At 36.4% G+C, this 24135-nt stretch overlaps 2 protein-coding genes and 1 non-coding gene across 4 annotated transcripts in view; 2 read left to right on the top strand and 1 right to left on the bottom strand.

Moving 5' to 3' along the window:
- Positions 1–13249: 13249 nt before the first annotated feature.
- Positions 13250–13750, bottom strand: LOC149028665 (uncharacterized). Its single transcript, XM_089157376.1, has one exon. The coding sequence runs from the start codon at positions 13748–13750 to the stop codon at positions 13250–13252; it is 501 nt and encodes a 166-aa protein (XP_089013502.1).
- Positions 13751–14894: 1144 nt separating this feature from the next.
- On the top strand, positions 14895–15001 carry LOC149028664 (small nucleolar RNA R71). The gene has a single exon (XR_016171291.1). It is a non-coding gene; the product is annotated as a small nucleolar RNA R71 (small nucleolar RNA).
- Positions 15002–16837: 1836 nt separating this feature from the next.
- The window catches only part of LOC149028663 (putative transmembrane GTPase FZO-like, chloroplastic), a 29033-nt gene continuing 21735 nt past the window's right edge, over positions 16838–24135 (top strand). For both annotated transcript variants that reach the window (XR_016170402.1, XM_089138609.1), the window contains exons 1-3: positions 16838–17458; positions 20109–20662; positions 20767–20835. Coding sequence is in view for 1 of the 2 variants with exons in the window: in XM_089138609.1 (XP_088994735.1) it covers positions 16972–17458; positions 20109–20662; positions 20767–20835 (1110 nt within the window). In the remaining variant the exon portion in view is untranslated. The remainder of the gene's footprint in view (positions 17459–20108; positions 20663–20766; positions 20836–24135) is intronic.

Genomic DNA, 24135 nt, shown 5'->3' with positions numbered 1-24135 from the left:
TATGCAAGTCTGTGGCTTTTAATGGGGTCCTGTTCTATGAAGATGAGTTGTGCCATGTTGTTGCTCAGAATAAGCTTCTTCCACATTCTGAAGAGGTGAAATATGTCCCAGAAAGATGCATTCTTAAATACTTTACGATAACATTAAGTATTATCTTGAATTTGTAGCCTTTTTGGCAACAAACGGTTGCAACTATAAAAGTGGCAGATCCAAGGGGTTGAATGGTTTAGCTGCATTTTGCTCTAATTTTCATTATCAGTCTATGGTGGTAAATAGGGACAAAGTCATATTACTGTGGAGCAATTTATCTAACTTGCTGAATCATAAATTACTGCTGAAAACTTGGTCATTGAAGTTTGCTTAATAAAGTTTGATGGGGAAATTTGCTTTGAAAGAATAAGACATGTATAGATATGGCAGCTAGGAAATTTGATCATGTAAAAACTTTATTTTTGAATAAATAAATTGAGTAGTCCTCCATGGTTGTGTATCATTCCATTCACCTGCACAAACAAACACAATGGATTCATTACTTGAAATAGAAAAAGAAACTTATTGTTGTTCCTGTAGTCAGATCGGTACAGTTACAGCAATGGACTTGTCTTCATTAAACTGAGGCTGATCCCCATAAGTGGGGTTAATTATAGCCAGCCGTTGATGAGACAAAAAATTGTCTCTATATTGGTAAAGCCCACTCCAGTCGGGCCGTTCTCATAAACAATGGTTTAACAATTAATTGAAAACATTTAATAAATAATTTTGGATATAAACATGAGCAACTGGTTATTCAACTGTGATCCCAGTTGTAAACAAGAATCATAAAACCTAATATGTAAATTCACCAACATTATCAAGACAAACTGTTTTTATCTTACAATCCATAAATTCTGCTCTTAAACTAATTATTTTAACAAACAAATTGCAAATACCAAATTGCAAATTCATAATGAACATTCATGTGACAATTTTATAGATGCATATACTAAAATTATATATTATCTGAATGGTCCACATGATGGGTGAACGGGCACATATATTTTACCATGTATACATTTTAATAACGCAGAATATTTGATCTCAACTTTAACTGATGAATATCTAATGATAGATTTCCCTTGAGAACAAAAACCACAAGAAAAATCTTTTGGTTTTGCAATAGATGACAAATAAATTTTCAATAATTTTTTGCATCATACTTGATTAGGGATGATCCAACCTGTCATGCTAAATAATAAAACTATCAAAATCAATGTTCTTTTGATTTACCCAGGCTTGTATTTCAACTATGCAAATATTTGTGTAGTACAAATTGGATGAAAAGATCTAACACTTTTGTAGTTTTATATAAATATTTACTTTTATCATTATTTGTAATCTCAATCTAATAATCATTTTAGTAAATAGCTTCGAAATTTAATAAATTTCTTTGAGACTTATTATAAAATAATACATTATTTATAACTAATTTGGTCTCCAAAGTAATAATAAATTAGCTTTTTCGGAACCCTTAATCAATGTTATACTGTCAATTATTGTAGGAACATTGGCTTATGCATCATCAAATAAGATAAATATTCTTTTTGTCTCTCTTAGTACAATATGCATCGTAACACATTAGAGAATATTCATATTCTTCTTTAAAATAAAACAAAATACATCAAAAAATATACAGAAAGTCAATAAAAAATAAAAGGGAAAAAGATAAAATTTAAGATAAGAAAAAAATTAAATTTAAGATAAACTAACATATAAGATTTAAGGAGAAAATAATTACAAACTAACATAATATCAATTTTATTTTAATTTGAGCTCCAATAATATAAACAAATATTCAATTGTTATATTCAAATGAGTTACCAGTATCTAGATATGTAGTATCTGTGAAGCCATCAAAATCATCATTTCTATACGCAAAATTTGTTCCACTATTATTATTTTGAAAAGTTTAATTTATTTCCACATTATTTTCATTCCTTTAATTAAAGTTTGACAAAGTTTAACGAAATATTGTGGAGTACGATAGATAATTGCTTAATGATATTTCATATCACATCGATAACAAATATTATCTTTACTCATTGAAAACTCACATTGAGAATCCTTATTATTATTTTATCTATTTTCATCATAAAAATAGTAATTATTCTATCTTTTGCTTCGTCTACGTCCACAGTCATAACAGCGATTATAAATTTGTTTATTTTCAGGCTTATCATGAATTACTGCATTCACTTGTAGGGAATGGATGATCTTCATAATTTTTTATTAATAATTCAATATTTTGCTTTGTCACAATGAGACATAAAATCAATTTATAGAATTTTTTAAAATATTTTTCATGATATTACTATTGTAATAGCATATTTGAAGCATGAAAAATTGAAGATGAATTTTATTTCCAGTAAATCATCATCAATAATATTTTATCCACATAATTTCAATCAAGAACTAATTTAAAAAATTGCAGATTTGTACTTATTTATAGTTTCAAATCTTTCAACTTTATATATATCTGTAGAACTGTATTCATTTAAAGTTTTAAATCTTGCAACTTCATGTGCATTTGCAGAACTGTATCTTACAGTTTCAAATTTTACAATTTTAGGTGCATCTACAGAATTATATTGATTTACAGTTTCAAATCTTGTAACTTCAAACGCATCCAATAATATTTGTAATGCAAAAAGCAACTACTATATACAATAAATAAAATCATTATGTTGATGACAAACCACAATTGTTAAGACAACCTAATATCTTATAATTTGTTTGACTCTTAGATTAAATAAATCACATACTTTAATCACGATGCATTTACATTACAAAATAGACAAGACAAATTATATTGCTTATAGAAACATGCGAGGAGGTCGATCATCATTTTCACAAATGTTGGGAATCAATTTCCCCTCCCTTGAATTTGGGTTGTGAATTCTACAGCAATGCTGCAGCACAAGGCATATCAAAGAACCTGGAACAAAATTGCACACATGTATTTTCCAATCCACATATGCGTTAACATTCTAATTCAAAATCATCATATTCCTATGGAGAATTGAATTTCGGATGCAAATTACGCCTGAGTTCCCAAAATTGGTTACGTGAGACAGGTGAATATTCCTACCCTACCCACTAATTAGCTAAACCCACATAAAGATCAAGCTAACTCATGCTATTCAACATTGATCTAACTCCAATTAACTTTCCAATTAACTAAAACCACAGCATTTACTCAAGGATGATCAAATCGATAAATGAAATTACTCAAAAACATGCATACTGAATACATTGATAATATAGTGTGCTACAGTAGAGCTACAACAAACTGAATAATCACATCTCAAATCACAGGTTTGGGTATTCTTATCATCCAAACAAAATAAGAAATTAGCTCATATTAAAGTTCAAATATAGTGAGATAAATGTAGCCATTAAAATAGTTTAGCTAAAATATAAACAAGTAGGAATATAAAACCAAATAAATAACTAGGAGAATGCTTCCACAATGCTCCAGCTCCCTATCTCCAGCAGTTCTTCCTCATGCAAGAGCTCCCTCTTTCTCTCTGGTTCTGTTCTTTTTCTTCTCGTGTTTAGTAGCTCATCCGCCTTCTTTTCAATTCCCCCAAACTTTCCTTAAGTGATAAGGTAGAAATGGATTGTAGGACTAAAACCTTTCCTTCTGATACCAACGGCTGAGATCCTACATGTAATGACAGGAGGAATATTTAATTAGTTAACCCTTTTCAGTAATTTCACTAGATGATGCCACGTGTGTTCAATTTGGGAAAATCATGCTACAACATCTTTACAACAAATTAAGAAGACTTTTTCTTTGTTCCTCTTCTATGTTTCGTATCATTTCTTCATCCTTTATAGTTTTTTTTCCTACAATGCTAAGAAAAAGAGGACTGATTAATTCCATCCATTAATTTCAAAGGAAATTCATGCATAAATGATATAGAAGACCTTTACAAGATTTAAAACACTAAAACTCACTAAAACAAAATTTAATGAGAATTAACACTAAAACAAAAAGAAAATACTCTTGAATCAAGCTATTTTAAGTATAAAATAACTAGAATTAACTCTGTTTCATAGACTTATCACACCCCCAAACTTAAGATATTGCTCAACCTCGAGCGATAAAAGGAAAAAAAAAAACACAAAACTATAATACAAAGGATAATAGTAAAAGACCAAGAGAGAGGAAAATACCACAACCTAGCTTAGTCATGCAATAGGACAAAAGTAGCCTCTCAATCTTTCTCTAATTTTCAATTCCAACACTTCTTGCCAATAACACTTAGATGCCATAATTTTACTCATAAGGATGCCCTCAAGTGTGTGTATGAAAGTTAAGGATCTCACCCCTGATTACCCTAGTCTAGCTGAATTATGGTCATCAAGCTTAGTTAATTGATCTCATAAGTTGACCAAGTGATTACCTCTCCACTGATTAGGGACCTATATCCTTTTACACCCCAAAAACCCGTTTTACAATATTTTGACTGTTTGAACCCCAAACTTTATCTCTAGGAATTTTCTTTTTTTTTTTTTAAATGTCATTTCTCTTTTGTACCCTTTGTACCCTTTGGGTGAAGGGTACCCCTGGTTGCTCAACAAGATCACAAACAAAGGTGCACATGCATGCTCATATTCCAGGTCACTGTTTGACGCAAAAGTAAACATGGGTTACATGCGTACTCCTGGTTACTAGACAACATAAAGTAGCTGAGCATTATTCTCTCTTATCTTTTTTTTTTTTTCATGCTCATATTCTGGGCCACTATTTAATGCAAAAGTAAACATGGGTTACATGCGTACTCATGGTTACTAGGCAGCCCAAAGCAACGCAGCATTATTCTCTTGGGGGAAGGGGGTTTAAACCTTTGCCAATACACACAATGCACATAATTTTTGAAACCACCCAAATTGGGATCCCTAATATGTCAGTCTCAAGGTTCTCATTCAACCAATTTTGAAATCCTAAACTTTCACATTGATTCAACCTTCCTAGGTTCTCTAGGGCTCGAAGCATCACTTGGTGCTCAATAATAGGACATAAAAAATATGAGTAAATGAAAACATCAGATCATTATAGCAAAGTTGTGGTAATACATCACACCAAAATCAGATTAAGAGGCGTTGACATTCTTATTAATTAATTGCCATCCAAATCACATAACAACCCAGATCAACTAGCTTTTTTTTTTTTCATTTTTTTTATCACATATCTAGAAATACACACTATATACACGAAACATCAAACTAACATTGATGCAGTAACAAAGAGGCAAAGAAAACAAAATCTAAGCCATCACATAGGCTAAATAACTTACAAACCTTGTTGCAACATCAAACAGCAAAACAACAGACATAAAAGCCATAAGATAAAATTAAATAATAATAATAATAAATAAAGCAAAAGCTAACTCTAGAATGCTACTCACAAATGAGCAAATAAAACTACATATGCTGCAAATAAAGTAAACAAAACATTAAGAAACTAAGACCACATATAAAATAAAGATGACAAGATGACATGTAACATGCAAAGCCTACCCCCAAACTTTAAGTGAGAAGTGTCCTCACAGCTCCAAAATAAGGAGACATAGAGACATGATAAATATAACAAGCATCAAAACAAGACTTCCCTAAAATAGTATGAAGGATCGGCAAAGCCTAAATATTCTCCGTATCATTAGGTCTTGTGGCCCCGTTGCCGAGGAGAGAGAAGATGTGGTGGAAACTCTAGGAAGGTGTTGAACCGTGGCTGTTCATTCTCAAATTGATCTGGAGTGCTCGGTCTCATGCAGCAACATAGGACCAAAAGTCTGTTTGTTGTACGTGCATTTCTCGAAGTTCCTCTAGGAGGTGGAACTGAGATATTTCCATTAGGCTCATGCACTATTCCAATTGAGTGTAAGAAGAAGAGGATGCACTTGGGGTAGAAGAATGTGGGGGTATCGCCTCTACATCACCAGGGTTTTGCTCTAATAAGGGATTAGCTCGAGCTCTCTAAGTCCTACGCACAATGGTGTACCTCGTGATGGCATCCTTATTGGGTGTTCAGGCATCAATATCCCACATGGGGACATGGTGAGCCAAGCATAAGTCTGTAAGCAAAGAAGGAAATAACAAACTACCTCCTGGCCTATGAGCACAAGCACAAATCGCATCATGAATGCGTTGACCGACATTGACCCTACAACCTTGCAAACTGGAGTGCAGGACTAATGCTCTCTCCACTGAGACAATCTGAATGTGTGTGGAAGGCATTAATTGAATTGAGACTATAAGAAATTATACCATACTTTGGCTTCGGGTTTTAAGGAGGAACGTAATACAATTAATGCCCCATGGGCTGACTCAGACCACTCTATGCCTTCAAAACATAAATGTGTGAATATCATGCATCTCAGTGGGATCCACCTCAACAAGATGCATTATGTGCTCATCAACTACATCCTCTAGTCCATAAAGTGCATTAATAGTTTAACTATCAATTGGGACCTACACCCCTAACATAGACCGTATCTTGGGGCAACTCCGTTAGGTTAGAATAAAATTCTTGGACAAGAGAAAATATAGAGTCGCTAGGATGGGAGCAAAACCTTTCCCAATTATGCATCGCAATGACTGAGAGTAAAAAGGAAATCTCGGTGCCTCAAATGGGGACAACCGAAAACCTTTCTCCTGGAAAATTTTTCGTTTGCAAATCGAGGTAAAACGTGCCTCATCTTTTGAAGACACAAAAATGTTGGGGGCAAGGGATTCACTAGAAGTAGGCTAATGAGCTGAGCGGGTTTTCTTTCTAGGTGCCATGATTAATGGAGCTTTAGTAAGTAGAAATTGAAGCACACCCTTAACAAACAATGATTTGAAAAAAGGAAAAAAAAAATTCAAAACATATAACTAATGAAAAGGGAGAGTAAGAGCACTTAGCTGTTGCAGAACGAGAGATTTTGTTGCAGCTGTGCTATAGCACAACTAGAGCATCCCAACCACACACAAAAATGACGTCGAAATGGACGTTGGAGAAGAACTTTGTTGCAGCAGAGACGAGAAGAGTAGGATAAAGAAGTGGAGACGATGGTGTATTAGCTTGGGGGTCGGGTTGTGTAGGCAAGAAGGGGTAAGAAGGATGAATACTTGTGGGCAATGGTAGGCAATGGTGCCCTAGTATGCTTCTGAGTCAAGGCGAAATAGAGGAAGAAGAAGAAGAGATGGTTTAGGGTTAATGGAGTGGCTAGGTTTTTGGTTGGTTCTTGGCTTCAAATGGGTTTGGGCCATTATGGGGTTGTAATGGGTCATGGGTGGTTCAAAGGTTTGGAAGTGATGGGTTGATTGGTTTACAGAGAAAACCGGGTCGGGTCGAATTAAGTGGCCCTTGTTCTTTTTGCTCAGATGTTTTGGCACTACTACAGCATGGTTGTAGCATCACATAAATTATGCAGGTCATATAATGAATTCCTGTAATTGTAAAACAAACTTTGCTATAGCTTTGCTGTAGCAATGCTAGTGAATTTTCCTAGGGAATGACAAATGCTCTAGTGATGATGCAGCAATTCTATAGCATTGGGATCCTATTCATCAGTTTATTTTGCTGATCGAAGTTGCAAATTACTCTCTCATCCTCTTGGCTTTCCTCACACTCCCTACAAGTCAAAATACATGCCATCTTGTCATCTTTCATTTTTACTATCAAGTTAAAACTAAGACAAAATTGTAAATTATCTACTAACAAAAAGCTAACTCTACTAAGCAACTACACAATCAATGAACAACAATATAATACAAAATAATAATAATAATAATAATTTGGGTTGCGTCCCACAAGCGCTTGTTTTTAAGTCGACAGCCCGACTACTTCCTTTTTTTTTAGGCATCATGAAGGATGATTGAGGATTTGTTACGCTCCAATGGTGAGCCCCAATAATGCTTGATCCGTTGTCCATTCACCAGAAATCCCCTGTTGGAGCTTCCTTCTTGCAACTTGATAAGTTGATTTCATGCATATTATTTTAGACGATTAATTTACTATATTTCCATGTGTTTACAATTGTTTTATATCAATTTACCCTAATATGATATGAAAATGAATATGTTGTGCATTTCCTTTATTTTTTATAATTTTGGTGATTTTATATATTTCCTAACAAATTCTAATTAAGATTTATTACTTTTACATGTAGGAAATTATCAACCAAATCTGCAAGGGTATTATTGAAAATTTTTGTAAAGAAAATCCTAATGGAATAAAACTGGATTTTATTCCATTCTAGAAAGGAAAGTCTTGTCCATCAAGTTACAGTGCACTCTAGAAGCTTCCTTAAGTCAAAAACATAGAGAGAATGAGTCATTGCATGATTCTATATTTTATTTCCTATTTGGGACTTGATCAAAGAAGGAAAAAAAGGAAAAAGAATCATATTCAAAGAATGAAGACAGAAAAATCCCGTTTTGGAGTGTCTTTGTCTAGTTTTGATCAAGCCCTTCATCGGATGGTCATCCAGTGTTTGATCGAGCTGATTTTTGGAGGAGATCTTCACGACTTCTTGGTCTTCAAATCCAACGGTGGGATTATGTATTGGAGATCTTTAAGTTAGTCCGATTCATACATCATCTTTAAATTAGTCCGATTCATACGTCAAAACACTCCTTGGTTAAGTTAGATAGGAACTCTGAGTTTGATACAAATTCTAAGTTTAATTAATCTATAAAAGGAGAGCAAACTCTAGGAAAAGAAAAGAACGTTTTTTGGAGCTTTAGAAGAGCATAAAAAACCTTCTTGGAGATTTGGAGGAGCGGAGAGGTCGAACCAGGAGACGTTGGTTGGCTTTGGAGATCTGAAGTTTGGGAATAAGTTTTTCTTCATCTTCTTTCAATGTTCACGAACTCTTCTGTAATGTTTTTTTATTTATAGTATGAACTAATTTAATTTTTCTAGGGATCAAATGTAGCCTATCTTTGAATTCTCACACTTGAACTCATCAATATAATTTTGAATATTATTTCCTTTGATTGAGTTTTTACTTCTTTTGATTAATTGGCCACTAATCAATTGATTTGTTCATCATAATGAACTGAGAGGGGATTTATGTGTTTAGTGAGTAAAAGCCATGAATTACATGTAGGATAGAGATATACTTACATGGTTTGTGTAGTTCTTACATGGGAATCCATAGAATTTAATGATTTCTTAGTTGTTTTAACCCACATAGAAATATAGTGGGTTAGCAATTGAGAGAATTTTTATTGGTACTCAAGAAGACTAGTAGATAGTGAAGGGAATCTCGACTATCAATCAGAAAAATATTTGTCAAATTATAAAAAGGGATAAAAGGGTGGAAATGCTTAGTTATGGTGAAATTTGACCCCTAAGTTTTTAGCTATTAATAAATCTAAATTTCAATTTCAATTTGCATTATAATCTATAATAATTCTCTTCCTTATTATTTGTTCGAATGAAATTGGTATAATTAATTTGGTACTTAATCTATAGTCCTCGAGGAATGATCTTTTATCATTATATTACTTGTTACGACAACGTACACTTGCGTTGTTATTTTTCACAACAAATTTTTGGCGCATTGCTCCATGTGGAAAAACAATATCTACGTTAAATGGGCATGACCATCAAGATTTCAGCTTCCCTGGGAATAGTTTAAGCCTTGAGTTGAACAATAAAACTTGTTGGCCTGGTTCAAATTCCCTATTCAAGATATTTCGATCATACTATTTCTTAACTTTCTCCTTATAGAGCTTGGCGTTCTCATACGCTTGAAGTCTGAATTCATCAAGTTGATTTAGCTGTAACATTCTCTTTTCGCCAACTAGAGTGGATTCAAGATTGAGTTTCTTGATTGCCCAATATACCTTATACTCTAGTTCCAAGGGTAGATGGCAAGCCTTTCTAAACACCAGTTGATATGGTGACATTCCAATGGGGATTTTGCAAGTAGTTTGGTAAGCCCAAAGTGAGTCATCCAATCTTGTAGACCAATCCTTCCTTATAGGGCAAACTGTTTTCTCCAAAATCAACTTGATCTGCCTATTAGAAACCTCAGCTTGTCCATTTGTTTGGAGATGATAGCTTGAGGCAACCTTGTGACAAACTCCATACTTAGCCAATAAAGCTCCAAGATACCTGTTACAAAAATGTGAACCCTCATCACTGATAATAGCTCTTGGTGTATCAAATTTGAGGAATCTGTTCTTCTTCAAGAATTGAATAACCATTTTGGCACCATTAGTTGGACAACCAATAGCCTCCACCCACTTGGACACATAGTCCACTCTACTAGAATGTATAGATGGCCATATGAAGGAATAAAAGGCCTCATGAAATCAATTCCCCAAACATCAAACAACTTTACTTCCAAGATATTGGTTAAAGGCATTTCATTCCTTTTGAAGATGTTTCCCACTCTTTGGCATCTATCACATCTTTGAATAAATTGATGGGCATCTTTGAACATACTTAACCAATAAAACCCTGATTGCAAAACCTTTGCAGCACTCTTATCACCTTGGTAATGTCCACCTGATATGGAGAAAATATGATGGAACTTGGTTCATTCATGGTTCGACCTTCGACTCCGGTCGAGGCGAAGGGAATCGACTCGTTTCCGAACGAGCCGGGTTCAAGAGGTAGCTTGCTGAGGAAGAAAACTAACTCAGCTACAGGCACACCCTAATCCAATACTTATGGAGAAGGTTAATTAACCTAATCACGACAGTCAGAATTGGGTGGCTATCACTTTATAATCATCAGATAAAGGATCGGATTATCCTAGGAGTCCTCTACTAATCCAAACTAGTAGAAGTCTATCACTCAACGGATCTATCTGTTGAGATCCAACGGCTATCCGAAGAAGGCTCATATACATCCAACGAAGGTGATTCGAAGGTACATTCTATATAAACATCGCCTCCCCACAAGGGAGGAATGATCTAGATACACACACTTGAATGTGAACACTCAGATGCTTACTATTTAAATCGTATTCCAGTTATTCATTCCTTAGCTCTGTGTTCTAGCAGAGCCGTTTGTGATTAAGTTCATCAATTGACTTAGCCTTCGGAGGTGGACTCCCGACTCCCGCGGTCGAGCCACATCTGACGCTTTGTTTTGCAAGTCATTCTCCGGAGATCTATGGGCTGAGCAGATTTTGGACGCATCACCACCATATGGGGAGTCATGACATTGCCTCAACACATCCTCTATTTCCACCTCAGGGATACAACGCCTAAAAATATGATCTGTATATTGCTTGAATAAGAATGGTTCACCCTAGAAGCACATTTTAACCTCACGTAAGAATTTTTTTCTCTCTTTTGTTGAGTATTCATTCTAGGAGGTAGAAGTTTACTGGCCAAATAATTAACAAAATCAGCATACCAAGGTGTTTGTGAAAGGGAGGCAACAAAGAGTTGTTCGTCAGGGAAAACTTCTTTAATTTCAAATTCAATTTCTTGATTTGGATTTTCTAAACAAGATAGATGGCTAGCTACTTGATTCTCAATCCCCTTTCTATCTTTTCTATCTTTTATCTCCAAATTGAACTCTTGAAGCAATATGATCCATTTAAAATCAACATCGGTTTAGCATCCTTCTTTTGTACCAAATATTTTATAACTGAATGACCTGTGAACACAATAACATTTTCTCCCATTAGATAAGCCCTAAACTTGTCAAAAGCAAACACAATTGCCAAGAGTTCTTTTTCGGTGACAGTATAATTCAATTGGGCTCTCGATAAGGTCTAACTAGCATAGTAGATTGAATGGAATACCTTACTCTTGCGCTGTTCCAAAATTGCTTCTATAGCCCAATCACTTGCATCACACATGACCTCAAAAGGTATGGACCAATCCAGTGCCACAATGATTGGTGTGGAGATTAGCCTCTTCTTCAACTCTAGAACTATTGTCATACATGCTTCATCAAAGTTGAACTGACTCTTCTTTTTCAAGTAAACTACACAATGGTTTAGCTATTTGAGAAAAGTCTTTTATGAACCTTCTATAAAATCCATCATGGCCAAGAAAACTTCTGATCCCTTTCACATTTGATGGCGGTGGCAATTTTTCGATTATAGCAACCTTGGCTTTATCAACTTTTAGACCATTTTTTGAAACCTTATGCCCAAGAACAATTCCTGCTTCAACCATAAAATGACATTTTTTCAGGTTGAAGACTAAGTTGGTTGCCTCACATCTCTTTAAAACTTTTGCCAAGTTAGTGAAGTGTTCAGCATTTGTTTCCCCAAAAAATGAAAAATCATCCATAAACACCTTGACAAATTTTTCCACCATATTAGTGAAAATATCCATCATATATTATTGGAAAGTGGCGGAGGCATTACATTGACCAAACGACATTCTTCTGAAGGCAAATATGTCATAAGGGCAAGTAAAAGTGGTCGTATGTTGATCTTCAGGAGTAATAGCTATTTGATTATAACCTAAGTATCTATCTAAGAAGCAATAATACTCTTTTCCAGCCAATTTAGCAAACATCTGATCAATGAAAGGAAGTGGAAATGATCTTTTCTTGTAGCTTTGTTAAGCTTTCTATAGTTCATACATAGTCTCCAACCACTCACTATCCTTGTAGGTATCATCTCCTTGTTGTCATTCTCCACAACTGTCATTCTTCTTTTCTTAGGGACACATTGCACTAGGCTCACCACTTGCTATCTAAAATTGGATATACTACAACAACATCTAGCCATTTAATGATTTCATTTTTTACCACTTCCTTCATGATTGGATTTAGCCTCCTTTGCTGCTCCACATAATTGTTACAGCATTCCTCCAACAAAATTGTATGCAAGCATATTGATGGGCTAATTCCCTTGATATTTGATATAGTCCATCCTAATGCTTTGCTATATTTCTTTAGCACTTTAAGTAGCATATCCTCTTGCTCCTCTGTTAGCACTGCTGAAATGATAACAGAGAGTGTCTTGGCTTCACCCAAATAGGCATACCGAAGATGTTCTAGAAGAGGTTTCAATTCTAACACAAGTAACTTTTCAATTGATGGTTTTGGGGATTTAGTTTCACATTCAGATAATCCAAGAGGCTCAAATTGACTCCCTCTAAATGCCTCAGCTGGTCTTGCCTCTAACCAAGCCATGTATCTACTTGCTTCATCATCTACTTGTTCAATTTCTGATGCCAATGAACACTTTAGTGGATCTTTAATGCACTCTTTTTCAAACTCTTCTAGAACTAGCTCTTAAATGACATCTACATTTGAGCATTGCTCTATCTCATCTAGAGATTTTATTGCCTTGAGAACATTGAAAGTGACTTGCTTTCCATTTACCCTCATAGTCAATTCTCCTTTATATACATCAATCAATGTTCTCTTTATTGCCAAGAAAGGTCTTCCAAGAATGACGGGCACATCTCTATCTGCTTCAAAATCAAGAACAATGAAGTCAACAGGGAAGATGAATTTATCTACTCTTACCAACACATCTTTAATTTTTCCTTCAGGATGAGTTAAAGATCTATCAGCCAGCTGTAGTGTTATTGTAGTTGGCATTGCTTCTCCAACACCAAGCTTCTTGAAAATTAACATTGGCATAAGGTTAATGCTCCCTCCAAGATCACAAAAGGCTCTCCTAATATAATTATCTCCAATAACACAAGGGATGGTGAAACTTCCAGGATCTTTTAATTTTGGATGGAGTTTGTTCAACAAAAATGCACTACTCTCTTGTATCATTGTCATTGTTTCAAACTCTTCAAATCTCTTTTTCTTTGAAAGGATGGCTTTCATGAATTTCACATAATTTTCCATTTGTGGTCAAGTGCTTCTACCAATGGTATATTGATATGCAGCTATTTCAAAACATCCAAAAACTTCTTAAATTGATGGTCTTGCTGCTGCTTATTAAATCTTTGAGGAAAAGCTGGTGGGTTAATACTCTGTTTTTCTGGAAAGCATTGCTGCAGTGATGCTGTAGCATTCTATTCAGCACTCTGTTTTGCAGAATCAGTTTGTTCCTTTTGAACAATAATCGTATCTTCTTTCTCCCTTTCTTCTTGGATTTAAATAGGTTTCTTCTTGTTGACTGGACTTTGAGTGAGGTTGCTTTAGAGTTTTTTCCTTCCTTAATGCAATAGCTTTACAATGCTCCTTGCCTTCACGCCTAGGATTTTCTGTGTCACTTGGCAATGATCTTTGAGGTCAATAACTTAAAGCACTAGCTAGCTGTCCTACTTGATTCTCCAAATTCCTCAATGAAGATGTTTGACTCTGAATAATTGCATCATTCTTTTCCATATACTCCTTTAATAGAATCTCTATTGATGAAGAGGGTTTCATAGGCTGAGTCTTCACTTGCTAAGCACTTGGAAGGGGATGAGGTCCAATTGGGATGGAAGATGGACCGACATTTTGTTCTTGAGCATTCCAAGAAAAATTAGGGTGCTGCCTCCAACTAAGATTATAGGTGTTGGAATATGGGTTATTGACTTTGTTGAAATTACCAACATAGTAAGTAGATTCTAGGTTGGATGGACAGCTATTAGATAAATGCTCCCCCACCACAATATGTACAAGTGACTGCTGTATTTTTTTGTGTTTGTACATGTGCTGCAAAGTTTATTGATTTTAACACATTAGTTAAGGAGAACACTTATTCAGTTAAGGCTATCATTGCATCCAACTCACAAATCTTTGCTACTCTCTTATTTACAACTGCTCTCTCAGCTGACCATTGGTTGTTGTTGTTGGTCATTTTTTTTTCAAAATCTCATAAGCTTCATTGTAAGACTTTGCCAATATAGCCCCATTTGCTGACACATCCACTATGGACCGAGTTTGTCCATTTAAACCATTATACAAAGTCTCCATTTGAATCCAATGAGAAATTCCATGGTGAGGACATTTATGCAAGAGCTCCTTAAATCTTTCTTACTCCTCATGCAATGATTCACCATCCAATTGTTGAAAACCAATAATATCATTCTTGAGCTTGGCATTCTTTGTTGGAGGAGGGAAGTACTTCATCAAAAACTTATCTACTAAATCATTCCATATGGCTACAGATGGTGGAGGTAAAGAGTTCAACTATGATCTTGCCTTATCCCACAATAAGTAAGGGAATAGTTTTAGTCTCAAGGCTTCTTCAGTTGCTCCAGGTATCTTGAAAGAATCACTTACCTCCATACAAAAATATAAGATCGAGATGAGGATCTTCTATTGGCATCCCACTAAACTATCCCACAATTTGAAGCATTTGGAAATGTGGCACATGGATTTCTTGCCTTACAATGCTACAATTTAGCTCATGCAACATTGGTATAGCATGCTCTCTAATTGCCCAATTTCTGTCATCAACCTCAGTTGCCATGTTATTCTCATTATTGATAACCCCATTTTTCTCTATTTCAGCCATTGCTTGAACAGCTGCTAAACCTCATTGCTCCCTTCTTCTAGTTTGAAATGTCCTTTCGATTTCTGAATCAAAGGGTACCAACTCTTGATCACGTAGTGTATTCATACAAGGGTTAAAGCACCTGGAAATAAAAGAAAAGTAATATCGAAGTAAAGAAAATGCTGTAAATAAACTAAAAATTACTTCTACACCAATTATCAATGATAAAATTCCCCGAAAACGGCGCAAAAAACTTGTTTGCTTGTGTTTAAAAAAATGCTACGCAAGTACACGTGTCGCAATCAAATAGTAAATAGTAAGTAGAGTATCGATCCCTCGGAGAATTTTATCATTAAATATGAATATAAAAGGAAGACTAATTTAAACAAGATTGACAAAATTACCTTGTGACTAATGAACTAAATAAATGAAGGATAGGTGAATTAAACTAGAGATCATAAATGGAGAGCACGCAATAGAAAGAACTAAAATAAGTGGTTTGAATATTGTGAATCAATTCCCCCTCCCTTGAATTTGGGTTGTGAATGCTACATCTGACATATTAAAGAACCTGGAACAAAATTGCACACAGGTATTTTCCAATCTATATATGCATTAACATCCTAATTCAAAACCATCATATTCCTATGGGGAATTGAATTGAGGATGCAAATTACGCCTAAGTTCTAATAGTGGTTACATGAGACAGGTGAATATTCCTACCCTACCCACTAATTAGCTAAACCCACATAAAGATCTAGCTAACTCATGCTATTTAACATTGATCTAGCTCCAATTAACTGAAACCACAACATTCACTCAAGGATGGTCAATCGATAAATGAAATTACTCAAAAGCATGCATGCTGAATACATTAATAATAAAATGTGCTACAATAGAGCTACAACAAACTAAATAATCACATCTCAAATCACAAATTTGAGTACTCTTATCATCCCAATAAAATAAGAAATTAGCTCATATTAAAGTTCAAATACAGAGAGATAAATGTAGCCATTAAAAGAGTTTAGCTATAATATAAAGAAATAGGAATATAAAATCAAATAAAGAACTAGGAAAATGCTTCCACAATGCTCCATCTCCCTATCTCCAACAGCTCTTCCTCATGCATGAGCTCCCTCTCCATTTCTGGTTCTATTCTTTTTCTTCTTGTGTTTAGTAGCTCACCTGCCTCCTTTTCAATCCCCTCAAACTTTCCTTAGTCATTTTGAAATATCATGAGAGAAAAATGTGTAATAGTTTTATTTATTTATTTTGATTTAATTAACCCCTGGGATCTCATCTAATCTAAACATGCGGGTTTTGGGCCTTTTGTTTTAATGTTTTAAGCCCAGCCCGAGTTGAGCTAGGCCCACTGCCGCCATGGCAAAAAGCTGTCTTTCCGCGAAACGCTGCTATAGCAGCCGACGGTTAAAGATAAGGTTCTCCCGTGTCGGGTTCGTTTTTTCTCAGTCACCTGCGTGCTGCGTGCTCATTCCTCGAATCCCCTTCAAGTTTTCTGATTCGCAGGTTCTTGTAGCCTTTTTTTGCCTTTCGGTACTCTCCTTCCATGGTTTCAATACTGGCGAGCTGCGTCCATCTCCCGAAATTTCCTTTTTTGAGGGAGACCAGCACTTCGAGCTTCCGTTGTCATGGTGGAGGATATATATTCAAGTTTGGGAATCATCGAAAAAGATTCCACATCAATGCGGTTGAGATGAACTCATTCGACTCGATTTATCAGCCACCGAAGCCAATAACACCACCGTTCCCAGGCGGTTTTAAGAGACCGGAGATTAGACTTCCTTCTCTGGTTCTTCGGTTGAAATCTGACGAGGTATTGGATGGGGAAGGAGTTTTGGATGTTGTTGATGTTGCAGTCAGTAAATGGGTTGGAATTGTTGTGCTTGATGGTTCTTCACCAAGTGGTGGCCGTTTGTATGAGGCAGCTTGCCTTTTGAAGTCGGTCATTAGGGACAGAGCTTATCTTCTTATTGCAGAGCGCGTTGATATTGCATCTGCTGTTGGTGCTAGTGGCGTTCTGCTCTCTGACCAAGGTACTTTCTCTCTCTACTTTTTATTTTATTTTATTTTTATTTTACGGTTGTTGAAGTTTCAATTTTGCGAGACTGGAAGGCATGACGCGAATTAGAAATTGCAATGATTACCATTTTATAATCTGAAAGAATAGCAGAGGCGGAGGAGGGAAGAAAACCAATAAGAAAAGGGAGATGAAAAGTTAACGGGTGGTTCAATGTATACCTTTTGCAGTTAAAATAGGAAGGGAATTTTCTTTTCCTTTTTATTTGGACTAGTGTTAGAGGTAGGAGATCCTGTGAATTGTCCGCAAACTATATTGAAAGGTGTCGGTAAAACCCCACTGGCTCGAGCACTAGCAGGATTCTATGATGGGACCTTTTAGTAATGCAGTTGAATTGATGGAAGATGCACAAGAATGAAGTAGTTGATGACTTGATGTACGGTATCTAGTGCACAGGGTGGTTTTAAGGCCCCCCCAATTAGTGTACATCAGTTCCACTCCTGAATGTGATTAAATAGGAAATCCGTAAGTTAGAACAGTTTACTACTTGAAATATGAATATGAGATTTGGAAAGTGAAGAACGACAACTGCAAAGAAGCACTTGAAGAGTGAATAAGAGAAACAGTAGCACTTGCAGTTAACAGAAGCAATTTAGGAACAGGTAACTAACAGGGAACAGAATCACTCTCACATATGCATGTTTGAACAATCTGATATTCTGTACAACAACATATCAGTACATTGATTTTTGTCTCTGCATATATTTCTGGGCATGTCTTTTCATGTAATATGTTGCATCACACTAGTAGAGTAGTAGGTGTATCATTTCATGTATGAATTTTGAGCCAAAACAAACAACATTAAAAAGATGTAGTATATGACACCCAGACCGGTGCTGTATCCCAAACTCCACTTGGCCCAGCCTGGGTCTGCTTAATATGTGTGCGTGTGTGATGCGTCCAAAAATTGTTCAGCCCTCGGATTCCTTGAAGCTTGCTTGCAAAACAGGGTTAGACGTGGCCCGACAGCGTGGTCGGGGAGCCACCTCCAAAGGTTAAATCAATAATGGATCACCATAGAACTTTGGCTAGTTGCAGAACTTAATTGAATGACAATAATGGAGGAAAACGATTCAGATACCTCTGTTAGGTGTAAGACTTTAGTTTATATAGGATTTACCTCCTTTCCTTGACCGTTGGAATTGTTCGTGCTTCTTCTTGGTGGCCGTCCGATTGTAGGGTTTTTTACCCTTCTTTCGGAGTTAGTGATAGTTACCTTCTGGGACACGTTCGTCCATCCTGAATTTAAAAGGAACACGTCTCCTTCTATAACCATTCAGGTTCCTTCATGCTTGCGGTATTTACTGGCTCGATCCTTGAATCGATCTCGACTGGGATCCTTGATCCGACCATGGTTGAACCCGGTCCTACTAGGATCCTTGACCCGACCATGGTCGAACCCGGTTTGACGTTATTTTTTCATTATCAGTGTGTGTGAAAAAGCACCTTGGACCCCTGGGAAACATGAGAGAGGGGATACTTCAATGCAAACTTGACCTCAAAATAGGGAAAAGCTGTTGAAGGATTGATTGTAGGAAGATGAATACAGTGTAGGAAGATGAATACAGTGGGAAGAACAGAGTCGAATAATTTAATTTTATTATTCCTTTTTGTTTACATATGAATGAAGAACATAAGAAATGGATGAAGTCGTCTCTCTTAGCATCTCATCCTGTTACCCACGGTCCCTCACTGGACTATCCCTGTGTCTCACGCTTCAACAATAATTTTTTTTTCAATCTCTATCTTTTTTTTGCTTAGCCACATACTCTTATTCTTAGTAATCTAATTACGGAGCAACATAATCCTTATCAAAATAATAATGTATAGAATCCTAAGAATAAGGAAACTACTAATATTAAGTATAGACCTATAAAGGAGAAAGTAAGTTTCAGCTAATAAGATCCAATGCAAAATACTCCCCCCCCCCCCCCAAAAAAAAAAAAAAAAAAAAGAACTTCCCAAAATTATAGGACTTATAAGGCTATTTAATCCATCTCCAGCTAGCTGCCCATGGACCCCATAGGGATTTAATAGTAGTCCATGGAGCAGCCTGGCTAAAATCTTGTAGTTTCTCCTCCATGCAAGCTGGCCAATGGGCCCACGGAAGTGGAACCATTCTCTTCCAGGCTTTCCATGCAAGCTGATTTTTCTTATTTTACTTATAGAGATGTTTATGCTTGTAATAATATTGGTCTTGTTTCCATATATTGGTACTAGATAGTACAATTCTTTGCATTTGGCAATTGTTGTGTAGGTGAAATGTTCAAATACCTGAATATTGGATAATTCCTACCAGTGACTGCACATTAATTATTATTATTTATTTGTATAAGAGAGCAGTCTACACAATCTGAATTAGGATTAGTATCTCTATTAAATTTGGACTGCCACTGTATCATACTGGTTGAAAGACTACAGCATTAATTAAGTGAATGTGCACTTTAGAAGGACAACATACGCATAGGTACAATATATCCTTTCCTGTCCGAAAGTTGTAATTTCAAGTCTGAATTTGTGTGGTTCACATTATATTGCTCACATATTTGATGGCGCAGAATTCTCTTGCATTGTTATCTTTAGATTGCACATATGTTCTTCTGCAGGTCTACCTCCCATTGTTGCAAGGAATATGATGGTGCAATCTAAGTCAGAGTCTATCTTTCTCCCTTTAGTGGCAAGAATTGTGCATACGGTTACTGCAGCTTTGAGTGCATCTAGTTCTGAAGGTGCTGATTGTCTCCTATATAATGCTGATGAGACGAACGATATTGAAATACATCTAAACTCCATACTTAAGAATGTCAAAGTACCAGTTTTTACCACAATTTCTTTATTAGGACAGGGCACACTTCTGACAGAAGCATCAAAACTACTCCACTTGGGTGCTAGTGGTTTAGTTATTTCATTGGAAGATATGAGGTTTAGTGGTGATACCTTCAGCAAATTATTTGATACTGAGGGTGTAATGGAGGGAAGAGCACAGCAGGATATTCAGAGCTCCATGAAACATGAAAAATGGTACACTGATGAGATATTTCCTGGGAAGAAAGTATATAATGGCTTTACTGAGTTGAAGGATATGGAGAAAACCTTCATAGATAGAGAGAGAAGGATTTTGCGAGAAGCAACTGCTGCTATCCGCAAAGCAGCACCACTGGTGATCTTTTAATGTTATTGGTAGTTGAAGTTACCCTTACAGATGTCATTTCTTTTAATTCCTTTAATGTATGTGAATATGAAAATGTTGTTATTGTGTGACAGATGGAAGAGGTGAAACTGCTCACTGATGCAGCTTCTCAGCTTGATGAGCCGTTTTTGCTGGTTATAGTGGTAATTGTGTGACCTTCATCAAACCCTGGTTCCACGGATATATATTGGTATTAGCTCTGAATTTCAAAGATGTTGTTTATGACTAATTCTTTCTTAAATGTTAGTCATCCATTTCACGTCTTTTAAAGCAAGTGATCATCAATGGTCTATCCTGTATTTGCCCCTCTTTTTTTCCCCCGCTTGGTGGATAAGATCCTTCTCGTCTATATTGAGTATTACACTTTCGGTACAGACGTGTATAGCTTTACTTATTCTTTTTCTTCTCCAAATATGTTGTAGGAGTTGCTTGTGAAATTTGAAATTAACCAGTGGATGAGAACATTTTGTATTAACTCTACGTGGACACTTTGGTGCTCAAACATTCCTTCAAATGGTGATACATTTCTCTATCTAGTTCATATAAAATCACTATTTGTTTGACTCCTTGTTTCCAAATCAGCAATATGTCTACCACATCTACTGGTTTGTCTGAGGTGGAGGCAGCTCTAGTTATCCGTGAGCATGATTTTCCCTCTTTCCAGATGAACTTTGTCAAAAATTATCTGAGATGGTCTCAATCTGTAGCACTTATGGTAGGTTCTCGCGATCTTACTGATCATCTTCGTGGTACCGTAGTAAAGCCTACAACTTCTTGTCCAGATCAAGACAAATGGGAAGCTGATGAATGTCTTATGGTTTGTTTTCTGCTCAACTCCATTGAACCTGCTATTGCTGAGAGTTTTTTTCTTCTTGCCAATGCTGCTCTTATGGAAAGTTGCCAAGGGAACATACTCCAAGGTTGATAACGATGCTCAGTGTTTTGAGATTAGGAGAAAGATCCATCAGTTATAGCAAAAGGATCTTACTCTCTCCTAGTACTATAATACTCTACGTGGGTGTTCTTCTTGATTTCAGCTGTAAAAGCTATCCTAGGAGCAAATTTTTAGATCAAGGACATGGGAAAGCTGAGATATTTTTTGGGTTTTAAGTTGACATATTTTTCTACTGTCATCTCTCTCTCTTAGAGAAAATATATCTTGGATTTATTGAGAGATATAGGTATGTTAGGACACAAGCAGGCCAATACATCTTGATGTAAACCAAAATTCTAGGGGTTTACCTTGTAATGAGTTGCCCTAGATGTATGTTCTCTCAGGGAACCAACAGTCTAATAGGAGTTTTTTTTGGAGGAATTAGGGTTAAAGGTAACAACACAATACCCTAGAAGGGTTCAGCTAGGCTCAGAAACAAGGGAACTTAGGTCTTGAAGCTTGTAACCTTGCTGTAATTTAGTTTCAGATCTGGTGATTAGGCTAGGTTTAGATTTTAAGGGATTTAAAGCTGAATAGGAGGGTTTATAGTTTCAGTTGCTGCGGTACTTTAATTCCAGAACTGAAATTAGGAGTTAGGGGTGGGAAATTGATGTCTAAGGGTTTCAGTTGGCTTAGAATAGGGGCTGATGTTGGTCTCTTGTAATTTCAGCTTATGTTTTGTAGGTTTGGGTCAGTTCTAGTTGGTTTAGGATGGGTTTGAAGAGTCCTATAGGGTTTAGGATTCTTGGATTGGGCTGGGGTTTGGATCGAGTGTGGGAGATAGGATTTATGATTTACAGAGATTGAAGATGAATTGCAGAAGTTTTAGAACTTAATGGATGAAAGGCTGTTGATAGAACTAAGAGTAGGAATAGGGGAGGGGAAGGGTGTGATCCTATAGGGAGAAGAAGGGAGGGGAATGAGAGTGAGGATCTAGGAGTTCTAGGGGAGGGGAGCTGCTGCTGCTGCCGCAAGAAGAAGAAGGGTGGAGGGGCTTGCAGGTAGGTTAGTGAAGGAGGAAAGGGCTGGAATGGGGAGGGAAGGGGCTGTACTTGGAGAAGAAAGGCTGCCATTATGGTTGAATTGCTGCTCGAATTGAAGAAGAAGGCTGAACTTTGAAGAAGATGAGCACTCAAATCCGCCGTGGGCCTCCAAGGAAGCCACGACTTTGCTTGTCTCCAAATTCAGATAATTTTATTCAATTCAACTTGTCAATTACATAGTAAGGAGGCTTCATTTATAGCATCAAAATAAGAAACAAAATAGGACTCTATTTAGGGAACCTAATTGACTTCAAATTGAGTTACTTGTTCTAATTAGGACTCTAACTTGACTAACAACCAACAACCTCCAACATGAACAAGAACTCTATCATAACTTACTCTAGAGATATCCAATTAGGATTCTAAGAGTAGTGGGGTCCTAATAAAAACTAGATTCAAATTAGGGGATCCCAACACAATTGGCAATCACACTTAGGCAAGGACTCTGCAATAACTAACAAAGTTTTAATCCAAATGGGGAAACAAGAATAGATCTAGGGTCCAAACAACAAATATGACTCATTGGGACCCAAACCTAAGACCCCCGAAAATTGGTAAAATCACCAAAATACCCTGGTCTGAATTAGGAGTCGTAGGGTTTGGGAAAGTAGCCCTAGGCCCTGAGGAATCCCTGGAAATAACTTACATCACATCTACTATGCCCAACTCACATCTAAAGGCCAAGGATGGTAGACCAGTGGACACGACTAGGTATATGGCTAGTAGGAAGACTCATTTATTGTCCTACACTAGACCGGATATAGGCTTTGCCCTTTGCAGTCTGCCTAGTAAGTTAGCATACGCATGATCCATTTTCTTATCGTCTAGATGTTGTTTGCAGAATCTTAAGGTACCTAAAGGCAGCCCATAGAAAGGGAATTCTGGTTTCTTCTCTTGGACATCTTAATATTGGAGCCTATGCTAATGCAGATTGGGCAAGGTGTCCAGATGATAGGAGGTATAATTTCGAGTGTTGTGCTTATGTGGGAGGAAAGTCGGTGACTTGGGAAGTAAAAAGTAGCCTGTTGTAGCTAGGTCTACCAATGAAGCCGAGTTTAGAGCAATAACCTATTGCATATGTGAGGTGTCATGCTTCAAGGGGCTACTCTAGGATCGATGTGCAGGTATAAGTTTCCTATACAATTGTATTAGGATAGCAACTTAGCAAATTAGCATAGCTCACAACCCTGTTTAGCATGTGGAGATCAAATAACACTTCATTAAGGAGGACATTGAGTTTGGTCTTATCTGCATTTCTTTTGTTTCCTCAGAAAATCAGAAGGCTGATGTGTTCACTAGAAGTCTAAGCACGAATTTTTTTGGTGATACTATTAGCAAGTTGGGCATTTTAGATATCTATGCACCCACTTGTCTATCATGAACAACTTGAGTGGGAGTGTTGTAATCCTGAGTATAAAGGGTAGAATTGTCTTTAGGATATCATTGTGTAATATCACACATCAGGA

This window comes from Hakea prostrata, chromosome 1 (genome assembly GCF_041222555.1).
Source record: "Hakea prostrata isolate BN-2017 chromosome 1, UWA_Hpros_2, whole genome shotgun sequence".
NCBI lineage: Eukaryota > Viridiplantae > Streptophyta > Magnoliopsida > Proteales > Proteaceae > Hakea > Hakea prostrata.
This window is presented reverse-complemented; position numbering and strand designations above follow the sequence as displayed.